This window comes from Protopterus annectens, chromosome 4.part0 (assembly GCF_019279795.1).
Source record: "Protopterus annectens isolate FY-2018-M chromosome 4.part0, PAN1.0, whole genome shotgun sequence".
In the NCBI taxonomy this organism is placed as follows: domain Eukaryota; kingdom Metazoa; phylum Chordata; order Ceratodontiformes; family Protopteridae; genus Protopterus; species Protopterus annectens.
In genome coordinates this window covers 1474307724-1474320898 of record NC_056733.1, presented here as the reverse complement: position 1 = coordinate 1474320898, position 13175 = coordinate 1474307724, and the positions used below count along the sequence as shown (strand labels likewise).

Below are 13175 nucleotides of genomic sequence, written 5' to 3'. Positions count from 1 at the left end.
CTATCCTTAAAAATGGTCCTGGAACTTTAAATATTTTTAGTCTGTGTTTGAAATGATGTAATAGATCATATACAGTTAAATGGTTTTAAAATGAGAACTTGGAAAAATGTGCAACTGTTCTGAAGAAGTCAGTTAAATTATTAAAAAAAAATACACAAATTAAGTGGGGAATGAACCACTTTTTTTATCCCCATATTTACCTGACATGAGACTGGCATTTTACAGTCCCATGGAGCATTTTTGATTTGGTTACCAGATTTCATTAACTGGGTGGATAAAAGTAAAATGACAGGGGAAAAGGGTATACCTAACAGGACAGGAGGTCAAAATGGCTGAGAAGAGAACACTCATTCTGTTGGTAAGAAAAGCTGTTAGGAATTTTCTTGAGAATCATAGCCTACAGTCTGTTCTGCTTCCCCAAGCAGAAGTCCTTTAGTTCTACCCCTCCCGAACACTCACAAAGTTTCAGTTTTATATCATGTTTGTGAAATAGAGAACATAAAGTGGAATCAATCAACCTATAAATCTCCTGTGGTTCACTGCCTCACATACCATCATGTCTAATGTACTTATGGGACAGGCAAAGATTTAAAAAAAAAAAAAAAAAAAAAATTACTTACAGATGTGATTTTTTTCTTGCATTTGGCACAGTTTGGAGCATATCTGTTGTCATAACATTTGGTGCAATAAATAGACCCTTTCTCCTCAAAGAATCCACCTTCATCCAACACCTTTTTACACTGACAGCAAGTAAACTCTTCTGGATGGTAGTAGCGTCCTAATGCCACAAGGTAACGACCCCTTAAATTTTTGGGAAAAAATAGGTGTAATTAGTTATATTCTTCTCAAACTTTGTCTCATGAGCCAATGCATGTTACAAGACTTTTTTTTTAATATTATGGCACATACAGCTTCCCTAATAGCTTTGCCTATTAGTCAAACAAGGTTTTTATGCAAGAAACTAGGAAACAATAGATCTTTTGTTCTTTCAGCCTCTCCCACTAGGCCATACTTCGAACATATCACAGAAACACTGCATGCAGATGGAGACTTTGTGTGTCAGAGTCAACACAAAGCAGTAATGACCTTTATTCTGCTTTTACCCACAAGCAAAGAAGGTTGCCACATTTTCAGTGGTCCAAAGTGGGACACAGGGGGTGTGGTTACTCTATGAAATCATGGGATGTGGTCACAGGTTGAGGGTATGGCCAAGCATGTGACAGCCTGGACATTCCAGGGAAGCAAATTACTGCAAAAAGCACTAACTACATTTACTTCTGAACATAGCCCCCTAAAATAAACAAACATATATACATATATATATATATATATATATATATATATATGTATGTGTGTGTGTGTGTGTGTGTGTGTATGGGTGTAGGACACCTTATCAAACGTACATAATGCTGACAGCCAGGAGTTCAATGCAAAAATGTTGCATTAATGAATATCGACATGTTCTGTGCAGGATTCATTGTAATCCCCAGAGCATGTGCAGAACATGTCAATAATTGATAATTCAGTGTTTTTACGCTAATCTCCTGGCTGTTGGCTTTGTGTCATTCTATCAGGTGTCCTACACCCATACATTATATATACATATACACACATGTATGCACATACACACACACATACAAACACACACACTTTTACATTTAAAAATTAGTTCTTGTAAATGCTTCCAAAATAGCCGCTGTAAAATCCATTTGCAATATACAACACCCCCCATTTACCTCTGAATACAACATTTAAAAAACTAATACTTAAAAGAAAATAGAATACACTTCCATCTTTAAATGTTACAGAACTAAAATGCTAGTTCTGCTTACCAGTACAGAGCAGAACAGGACAACCATGATCTTTATTTGTCTGACTTCCCACTATCTTTACCAGCTCCAATGGTTAGCTGTCTAGTTTCCCTACCTCTGGGCTGGCTGGCATCCTTCCCTCTAGGCTGTCTGCCTTGCTGGCCACTGCAGTGGCCTCTTGCTTGCCTACACTTTGCTGGTCTCCTGACTTGTTTGCTAGCCACCTTGCTGACCTCCTGTCTGCCTAGTCACCTTACTGACCACCTTGCTGTGCTTCTGGCTGGCTGACCTCCTGGCTGGCCACCTTGTTGGCCTCCTGGAAGACTGGCTTACTAACCAATTGGTCGGCTGGTCCCCATGCTAACCTTCTGGCTGGCAGGCAAGCCACCTTACTAGCTGGCTAGCTGACCACTCTACTGGCCTTCTTGATAGCTGGACATCTTGCTGGCCCACTGGCTCCTTGCTAGCTTGCCATCTTTCTGGCCTCTTGGCTTACTGGCTGGCTTACTGACTGATCTACTGGTCTCTTTGCTGGCTTGCTAGCTGGCCTCCTTTCTAGTTTGCTGCCTCACTAGCAAGCTGGCTTCTTTACCAGTTTGCAGGCTGGTTTGCTGGCTGTCCTCCTTTCTGGCTTTCAGGTTTGCTTGTTGGCTGACTTAAAAAACAGGCCCTTCTTTTTTTTCTTTTTAATACTACCCATGGCTCTTAAAGCACTGATAAGAACGTTTTACAGCCACTGGCTTTGGAGCACTCTTCCTTATATGAGACCCGCCTCCTACATGAATTTTAGCCAACTGCTGCACTATTTTCGCCAAACGTACCTGACAGGGAACAGCTCTCTCTGAAGGTCTAAATTAGTGACAACACAAATGAAATTCTGAATTGCAAAGAAAAAATAGGAAGTGCGTGCAGCTTTTCCTCAACAATTCACAAATTCGGTGAAAACAGGACTTTTTGTGTCCCTCTGCTTTCCAATGTGGGTGTTGGGATCATTAGATCCATGACATGTGTGCCCTGTTGATAACAGGACTGGTGGCAACCTATCTACAGAAATTTTTAAAAAAACAAATAACACTGAATTCTCAACACGTCCCCTGTCATTTTATTTATTTATTTATTATTTATTTCCAGTTTGATTACCGGGGAAGTCCACTGGGCCAGAACGTACCCATTTTCAGTGGAGGCCCGGGGAGAAAAGCTCCAAAAGCAAAGCAAATACAATCTTAGTTACATGGTGTAAAAGGTAGTAATAAAATACATACATTTGAAATTACATTACATTGATACAGATTAGTAAAAAAAGCAAAAAACACACAGTATACTTCAAAATCATCATTCAGGAAGGTAGATAATAGATTTAGTAGTTTCCTTCAAGTAGCAGGTTAAAACTGTATGAGAAGAAGGTCTAAGGTTACATGCTATTTACAGTATTTACATATGAGGAGAAGAGAGAGAGAGAAGGTCATCCATACTTTGATCTGCCCTGTCCGTTTTCTTCAAAAGAATGATCATGTCTACAAGTATGTCTAAGGAGGCCTATACAATCCAATACTTTTGTAATAGTTTATGTCTTTCCAGACAGCAATATAATATGGAAAATGATGGCTGAATGCTGCAGATGGGCAAGTCTCACCTGCAGTGATAGCAGTCTACCTTCAACTAGACTGCCAGGTGAGGCTAGGAGGATCTTATCATTTGACTGATTTCCTTGGCCTTCACCAGTAAATAGCAAGGTTGGAAGATGTCCTAAACATGGGAGGATGTGCATGCTCAGCACACACTGAAAAAATCTACATAAAAAGCCCCAGAATATAGGTATCAGAGTTAAAGTTACGCCACCCGTGAGCAACTCCAGCCTCTAGGCCACCTGACACCCACCTGTCTAAGAAACCAAAGGAAAGTATTTACTCAAATGAGGACCAAATATTACTACTTTAAAAAGTAAAAATGTCGTAGCTGGCACAGAGAGTTAAAGCTGTGAGCTGTGGTTTGATCACCTAAGCCTTCATTTGCCTACTGTGAGACCTTGAGCAACTCACTTAATCAGACAGTGCTTCAGGACAGCTGGGAATTTGGGCTAGGCTCGTTAGTGATCCCCTGGACTGCAAGCCTAGTAACTACCCTTGAACCTATTAAAATAAAATAACTGCAGAGGTCCAGTGCTGGCACAACCACAACTCCCTTGAGAAACTGCTAAGTGTAAGAATACCTTGAAAAACTCAAGATAAATCAATATAAATTATTTTCAAATAAAAAATACCCAGACAAGTTACAGTGTTGGAATTCTCCCTCCATCCATCATGTCAGGCATTTTTACAAGTAATTTTATCTTTTTGATTTAATTATTTTTTAAGAAAAATGCTAAAGTAGGATTTGCATTGTAAAGCATGGCACCGCAAAGTTCTGTATTTTACTGCAGGATATATGACTGCACTGCCTACACGCATCAGTGGCCTTATGTATGAAAGTTATTCAGATGTTATTTTTCTGAATTTTTGTTTCTACTTCTGTGCATTAGCCTACAATACAGATAAATACATTGTCCAGAGATGTATACTGAACTTAAAAAAGTCTCAAATGGAAACAGAATTATAGGTTCAGAGTCCAATACTAGTCTGTTGGTATGATGGATGATTTGTAACCCAGCCACATCCCACAATGAAATTTCCAAGACAGGAATTAATACCAGACCCCCCCCCCCCCCCCCAAACAGGATGAACTACCTTGAACCCTGTAACGTTCCTTTTCCATAAGGGCTTGAGGGGGCCAGACTGGGGGGTACACTTATGATTCCCCACACAGTTATTCAGGGTCCTCTTAAAAAGGTAAGGGGAGCTACTATGCTTTACATCCAGGGGCAGTCTATTCCATAAGAGTATTCTCTGTGTGGAACATTTATCACATCAGCAGGTCCTATTTATATTGCAGTGGAAATTCTGATCTCTTAAGCAGGTGTTTACTGTGTTATTAGTTTTGTGTGCATTAAGGAATTTGCACTGGACTGGATCCATGGAGGTTCTGTAAGCTAGGCAGAGGTCCCACTCAAAAGTCAATAGGGCATGAATGACAGCACTTTAACGTGGTCAGGGTAACTCAAAATGGATATGCCTTTGTCTTAGTAAGGAAGCACTATGGTCTCTTGACCCTTGGTCATATGCTCAGATGGGTCTATATCATATGAGCGAATCGCACAAATTGCAAACACTCATAATATTGAACGTATCAGACCTCAAAGTGCTTTTTCTGACAGTGAAGAATGGGATATTTACCCTTTCCTCAGTGTAGTGCGATCTCAGAGCTGGAATATATATTATGAGCGTTCACAATTTGTGGGATTTGCTCATATGATATAGACCTGCTCAGATAAGTACATACCAAAATGAGCATTATACCCTGCAACTGGCCTGATAAGGGAAGAGAATATTGGGATAATGACATTCTTGGAACTAGATGAAATACTCATGGTGATTAGTCTGATTATATATAAGGATTTCCTAACAACAGTGGTAACATGATGTTCAAAGGATAGTTTACTATCAATGAAAGTGCCCAACTCCCTACAAATCAAGTCAGTTTTATGGGGGTGCTACATATCTGACAGGATTATGGATGCTTGGGTTTATCAAAGGACACAGTGTTGCATTCAATTACCCTAATATAGACTGGGAACACTACTCAAGCCCAAACACCCTAGCCCAAAAGTTCCTGGAATTCATAAACTCAAATGCCATGGAACAACTAGTCACCATCCCCACAAGAGGAGAAAACATACTTGATCTCATCATCACGAACATGGGAGCACAATGTTCAACACCGGAAGTATACCCCTCACTGGTGAGATCAGATCACAAACTAATCTCGCTGGAGGTCCTCATCCCACCCCCACCTGAAATAAAAAAGACCACAGTAAAGAACTTCTCGAAAGCCGACTTCACACTTCTAAAGACTAGTGTGGCCTCCTTTAAGGCCCCCGAGCCGGCGGAAAACAGTACTCAAGCCGCTGAATCACTTACAAATGCCTTCTACCAGCACCTGCAGGACTGCATGGATAAGACAATCCCAAGCAAAACAAAGACTCTTTGTTCCAAAGGCAAGCGTCCAGTCTGGTGGACCCCAGCCATAAACAAACTCTACAACAAAAGGAGGAAGCTACTACAAGATAGAGCAAAATCCTTAAAAGGTAAGACACCCTTGATCACTATAAGTAAAAAACTAAGAGCTCTCATAAAATCATCCAAAGCAAATTTTGAGAGAAAAATAGCTAAAGACTCAAAAGACAATCATAAGGCCTTCTTTAGCTATGTTAGAAACCTGGGAGGAAACTCCCAGATATGCTCAGAACTAGTTCAAAATGATGTAAAGATTACTGATCCTACAGACATTGCCAACATACTGGCTGACAGGTTCAGTGCAAACTCCCCACCCCCTACAACCCAAAAGGAGAGATATCTATACCAAGCGATTGCAGGCCCCCAAACCTCTCCCACGCCCCAGTGACAACTGCTCTCCAAAGCAAAAAACACAGCCTCCATGGGACCTGATGGTGTCCCCGGCTGTGTGCTCCACGAACTCAACGAGGAATTAAACCCACAGCTAGGACAGCTGTTTAATCAAAGTCTTACCTCTGGATACATACCCAGGGAGTGGCGCACTGCAACTGTGGTCCCACTTCACAAAGGCGGTGCCTCCACCGACCCTGGAAATTACCGCCCATTAGCTTGACAAGCCTTATCTGCAAAGCCATGGAGAGGATCATAATGGACCTCATAAATAAAGACATAGGGAATTTGCAGACTTTGGATCCACCCCAGTTTGGCTTTGCCAAAGGCAGATCATGCCTTCTAAACTTGGTTGACTTTTTCGAAACAGTCACCAAAGCCATTGATGAGGGAAAGGCAGTCCATACAGCCTACCTCGATCTGGCGAAGGCCTTCGATACAATACCCCACTCGGGTATCATTGAAAAACTCATCAGCTTAAATGTTAACCCATACATCACAAGATGGGTTGCAAACTGGCTGAGTGACAGAACCCACAGGGTCAGAGTTGCTGGCGCCATGTCAGACTCAAAGCCTGTCACAAGTGGTGTACCACAGGGCTCAGTCCTGGCCCACTCTTGTTTGGCATCTACTTTTCCAAGTACAAGCAAACACAGGAGGGTTATGGCTGACAAAGTTTGCAGATGACTGCAAACTGGGCGCCATAGTAGAAAACACATCTGACACAGATATCCTTCAGAAGGGTCTCACAGAAATGGATAACTGGTGCCAGAGCCATGGCCTAAAGTTAAATGCCAAAAAATGCATAGTCATACCCTTCGGGAAAAACAAGGTTACCCCTAGCTACCAAATAGGTGGAAATCCACTGAGCACAGAAGAAGTTATCAGGGACCTGGGGACCCAGGTTGATAGTAGTCTGTCATTCGACACGCATGTAGCTAAAGTAGTTAGGAAGACCTTCTACATTGCCCACCTTATCATGAAGGGATTCTCATCTAGATCAAGGGAGGTCATAGTTTCCCTATACTCATCACTCATCAGACCAATGATTGAGTACAATGCCCCATTCGGAATGTATCTGACCCGACACTTGCAGCAGCTGGAGAGGCCACAAAAGTTCCTCACCAAAAGGATAAAGGGTCTCAAACATCTGTCCTATGCTGCCCGACTGAAAGAACTCCAGCTCTATTCAGTCGCTTATCGCTTGCTCAGAGGTGACCTTTGCCTAACATACAAGGCCATGTCAAACCCAGATTTGATGAATATGCTTCACCTCAAAAAATCTAGATCCGTCAGAGCCACAAGGGCGGGAGACTTAAACCTCGACACGGCTATTAATAGGACGTGCTGGAGGGATAGATTCATCACCCAAAGACTCCCTATGCTGTGGAACAAAATCCCGGTATATGTGAGGCAGAGCACCTCGCTGGCCTTGTTCAAGAGAAATCTTGACCAATGGATGGGAGATCGCAGATATACCCCAGGGATTACCTCAGTGTCACTGCTCGACAGAGGCACAACAAAATAATGGGAATAGTTCCCCATACTAAAGGGGTGGTGTAAGCCACAAAACTATGGGCTAGGCTTGTAAATGCCCTCGGGCAGATAGCCTAGTATGAACCTATGAACCTATGAACCTATTTCTTAGCATTAATTTGAGGCTGTGGTCTAAGCACCACTTGTTAGTGTACATTATCTACCCCCCTAGGAGAGTCCCATGGTCAGTTGGGGTGTTTATTACGGCTCCCAATTTGTAATCATTACCAAACATCATTAATCACAGGTCTTTGGTATTGGCGTGGAAATAAGAGAAGTAGATACCAAAGAAGAGAGATCCCATTATACATATCCAGGGAACACCAGACAGCTACTGTTTTAGTTGAGAGTACACCTCCAAGATTAATAGACTGTGTTCTGTCAGCTAGTTTGCTATCCAGTGTATAGCTTAGTGATCTAGAGAGACTGGGCTAGAGTATATTTCTAAACAGATAAAAGTCCTGCGACAGCGAATGACATCAATCGTATATACTCTTATGTGAAATATGCTGACCCTCTGACACAGCCACTGAATTTTTGTCTGCAAGGACAAACAACCCAGATTAGGGAATAAAATCTGATTGGTAGACAGACAGTCCTGCAGACAGCATGCATTAAGTGCTCCTCCTCCACAATGGACTGATGTTACATTAGTACACAGGGACAGGGGAGCCTTTGGCTAGAAAGTACAGTTTTGTACCTACCATAAATGTAGATGTCCGAACTGGATAGCATCTGCAGTCATAACAACTGGGTTGTCCTGTCGTCAGGCAGCCCTTCAGTCGGCCGGATTCCAAAGTCCGGGTCCGGCTTCGGCTGATGTCGCACTTCACCCGACGTCATCTCTGTTGGTCTTCGGGTATAAAAGCATCAGCCGACGCCATTTTCCTCAGTGTTTCTTGCCCCAGATGCCAGTAGCCCTCTTGAAGGCTAAAATTTGGATAGATGCCAATGTTTCCAAAAAGATAGAGGTAAACACAAAAATAAGCATGTATGTACATATATACAAACAAATACACCATAAAAGACTCCCCCCCACCAGCTAGCTATTAGGAGGGTAAACACCCTAGGAGTACCACAGAGGGGAAGGAGGGAGGGTAAATCCTGACTGCAGATGCTATCCAGTTCGGACATCTACATTTATGGTAGGTACAAAACTGCACTATGTCCTTCATGGATGCATCTGCAGTCATAACAACTGGGTAGAATACCATAGCCAACTAGGGGAGGAGGATAAAAGTAGATTATGGTGTGTTTAGGATCCCTTGCAGTACAGCAGTGGCAAACCCTGCTCGGGATCTGGAATATAGAGGCAAATTATAATGCTTGGCAAATGTATGCACGGAGGTCCAAGTAGCCGCCTCAATAATGTCTTTGGTTGCCACTCCGCGTAAGAAGGCTGTGGTAGTGGCTGTTGCCCTTGTAGAATGAGGTCTTATGTTTTGTGGAATTGGTTTTCCATGGAAGGAGTAACAGAATCGTATGCAATTTCCTATCCATTTGGAGATTGTCTGTTTGGAAATAGCTTTTCCTTCCCTTCCTGTTGCATAGGCTACAAAAAGTTGGTCAGTCTTTCTGCTATTTTTGTTCTGTCCAAGTAGTAGCGTAGCTGTCTATGTACATCCAAGGTATGCAGTATTCTTTCCCTCTGTTTTGTGGGTTGGGAAAGAAGGTAGGTAGGTGGATTGCCTGGTTTAAAGACACTCTGGATACCACCTTAGGCATAAATGTAGGATTAGTCCTCATGGACACTCTATCTTGGTGGAAGATTAGGAAGGGTTGCACTGCCATTAAGGCCTGTAGTTCTGAAACCCTCCTTGCTGAAGTAATTGCCAGTAGGAAAGCAGTTTTCCATGACAGGTGTTGTAGGTCTGCTGTTGCTGCTGGTTCAAAGGGTGATAGTGTCAACTTTTCTAGCACAAAGTTTAAGTCCCAAGCTGGTAATGGTGGTTTCCTTGGAGGTTTTACATTCTTGATTCCTCTGAGGAACTGCCTGAGCAAAGGGTGCGAAAAACAGGTGGATCAAAGCTGTATTCTGCTGAAATAGCTGATGCATGTATCTTGATGGAGGAGTAGGACAGGCCTGAATGAAGAAGTTCCGCCAGATACTCCAGAATGTTAGGCATATCTATGTTTGACACATCTTTTCCTCTTTCCGTACTCCAAATGACAAACCTTTTCCATTTTCCAGCATAGTTCCTTCTTGTTGAAGGTCTGCGTGCTTCAAGAAGAATGTCTTTAACTCTTTGGGAAAGTTCTGGATTAGCTGCTGCTATGTGATGTTCCATGCAGTCAGTTGCAACGTTTTTAGGTTTGGATGTATGATGCTGTAGTTGTTCTGAGTTAACATCAAAGGCATCAGGGGTATTGGCCACATATTGTTTCGGGACATGCTCCTCAGCAGTGGGTACCAGTGTTGCCTTGGCCAGTTTGGAGCTATCAGGATTATCCTTGGACGTTCTTCCTTGATTTTTAGTAGTACTTTGTGTATCAAGGGAAGAGGTGGGAATGCATATGCTGTTAGGCCTTTCCAGCTGAAGGAGAGCGAATCCACTTTCCATGCTAGTGGGTGGAATGTCCTTGTGCAGAACTTTTTGAGCTGGTGATTGAGAGGTGATGCGAATAGATCTGAGGCATTCCCCATTTCTTTGAGATGGTCTTGAAGATGTCCGGGTGCAGCTTCCATTCGTGGGCATCCGATGTGGTTCTGCTTAATATGTCTGCTAGAGTATTTTCTTTTCCGGTACAAATATTGCCTGTAACTGGATGTTGTAGCTGAGTGCCAGGGTCCACAGCTCCAAAGTCATTCTGCATAGGGGATATGAATGAGTGCCTCCCTGTTTGTTGATGTACCACATGACTGTGGTGTTGTCTGTCCTTATCATCAACTGGCCCTCTTGGAGAAATGGTTTGAACTTTTGGATTGCCAGTTTTACTGCCAGCATTTCTTTTAGGTTGATGTGCAGGTGAAGTTGATCCTGTGTCCACAATCCTTGCACGCATTTGTCCAGCATGTGGGCCCCCATCCTAGGTCTGAAGCATCTGTTGTGATGGTCTGGCTTGCTTGACATCTGCGAAAGGGTAGGCCTGGGTTTGACTGACATGCCTGAGCCCACCATAGGAACTCCTGCTTTAAGCATGGAATTAGTGGGATTTCTGTTTCTAGGCTGTGTCTGTGTTGGGACCATAAATTCTTTAGGTACCACTGTAGTTTTCTCATATGTAGTCTGGCAAATGGGACCAAGATTATGCATGATGCCATGAAGCCCAAGGCCTGCAGTACTTTTCTTGCTGTTAACTTGTTCAGTTTTGTTAGTGCCAAGAAGTAAAGAGGGAGTTCTTTTGTTTTTCTGTAGTCAGGAATGCCATTTGTTTTACTGTGTCCAATTCCGCGCCCAAGAATGTCCTTGTTTGGGATGGTATCAGCCTTGACTTTTGTAAATTGACTGTGTATCCCAGTGCTTGTAGCAAGTAAATGACCCTTTGTAAATCTGTTGTCAGCTTGCTTTTGTTGTCCCCTTGTAGCAGGCAGTCGTCCAGGTATGGGTAAATTTGAATTCCTGTAGTCTGCAATGGGCGATTACTGATGCCAGGCATTTTGTGAATACTCTGGGCAGTAGATAAGCCAAAGGGCAATGCTGAGAATTGATAGTGCTCTGATCCTGCAAGAAATCTGAGGTATCTTCTGCAGATTGGTCGAATGGGGACGTGCAGGTATGCCTCCTTGAGATCTAGAGTTACCAGCCAAGACTCCTTGCCCAGCATGGGAAGAAGTTGCTGTAGGGTCAGCATTTTGAATTTTGGGACAATGATGTATGTATTTAAGGTGGACAGGTCGAGAATTGGTCTCCAACTTTTTCCTTTCTTGGAACTAGGAATAGTCTGGAGTAGAATCCCTTTCCTTGCTCTGCTGTTGGCACTCTTTCCACAGCTCTCATGTTTGCTAACTCCATTATCTGTTGTAGTGCCTCTGTTTTTTGATTTGGAGGTAGATTTGGCATTCCTCTTTTGACTGGTAAAATGTGGAAGTGAAACCGGTAACCTTGATCTATGGTTTGTAAAATCCACTTGTCTTTTGTTATGTAGTGCCAGTTCTTTGAAAATAAGGTTAACTTTCCGCCTAGAGGAGCTGCTATTTGTTCCCTGGTAGGCGGATTTAGGTTAAGTCACTGTGGTTGTGCTGATGTAGTGGCAGTGGTTGTGTCTGTGCCTCTGTTGTTACCTTGCCACTGTCGTCCTCTGTAGGCACCTCCTCTGGATTGGTTTCTGCCTCTGGAACGTCTATTCCTGCCCCTTTGAAATTTTGTGGAGTCAGGAAAGGACCAATTTTGGCAGGCCAGTTCCTGCTAAACCTTGGGGTTGAACCTGCAAGAAATCTTTAACCGTTTGAACAGATTTTGCCTTTTCTTCCATTTTCTTCATAACCTGCTGGGCAGGTGTACCAAACAAACTTGTCTTATCCATAGGAGCATCTAGCAACTTAGCTTTAACATGATCCGGTAAAGCTTGCTCCTTTAGCCATGCATGCCTTCTTATCACTGTGCCAGTCATGGCTGATCTAAATGAAGCCTCCAGTGCATCATAGCCACATTTTAAGGAATGGTTGCTAACCTGTTGTATGTTATTTACCATTTCTAATACATATTTCTTATCAAGAGATTCATCAGTGGTTAGTTTTTAGTTAACTGATCAAGCATAAACTCTTGGTATTGTATCATGTGAAACTGACAGTTTAAAGCTCTAGCTGAGAGAGTAGCTGAAGTGTAGACCTTTTACCCCATCTGTCTAATGACCTTGCTTCCCTTTCAGAAGGAATAGGGTTTTTAGCTATGGTCGCGGCTACTGCCTTGGGACCCTGGGATATAGTTTCGTGGTCTGCAAGTGGGGCCTTGTAAAGGTGGTGATGAGTATCTGGCACCCTGTAAAATCTGTCTGGTTTGGCAGGGGCTGGGGGTAAAGAATCTGGAGCGGAGCAGACATCATTGAAAGCATCATCCACCACAGAGAGAACAGGAGGTATAGCTAAGGGCCTGTGCTGTGGGAGGTGCAGAAAGGTCCTAAGTCTTTTTCTGGAGTCTGAAAAATCCTGTTGCTGCCATTGGAACTGCTCTCGCATGGCACGTAAGGTTTCCCCAAAGGAGAATTCTTCTGGTGGGGAAGCAGATGGAATGGATTCTTCAGCATCAGAATCTTCAAAATTGGAGAAAGGAGCCTCTGGCTGGTCAGTTATGTCTGATTCATCAGCAGAATCATCAGAGGACACTGGCTCAGGGGGCTCTGCCCTAGGTCTCTTCTCTGGGGGCTGAGAGGCCCTGTCTGGGTGAGATTG

The 13175-nt window shown here is 43.0% G+C and overlaps 1 protein-coding gene across 1 annotated transcript in view; it reads right to left on the bottom strand.

Annotated features, from left to right (window-relative positions):
- The window catches only part of LOC122799918 (PDZ and LIM domain protein 7-like), a 1210551-nt gene that overhangs the window by 62153 nt on the left and 1135223 nt on the right, over positions 1-13175 (bottom strand). Inside the window, exon 8 of the mRNA XM_044069320.1 lies at positions 621-801. Within this exon, the coding sequence (XP_043925255.1) occupies positions 621-801 (181 nt within the window). The remainder of the gene's footprint in view (positions 1-620; positions 802-13175) is intronic.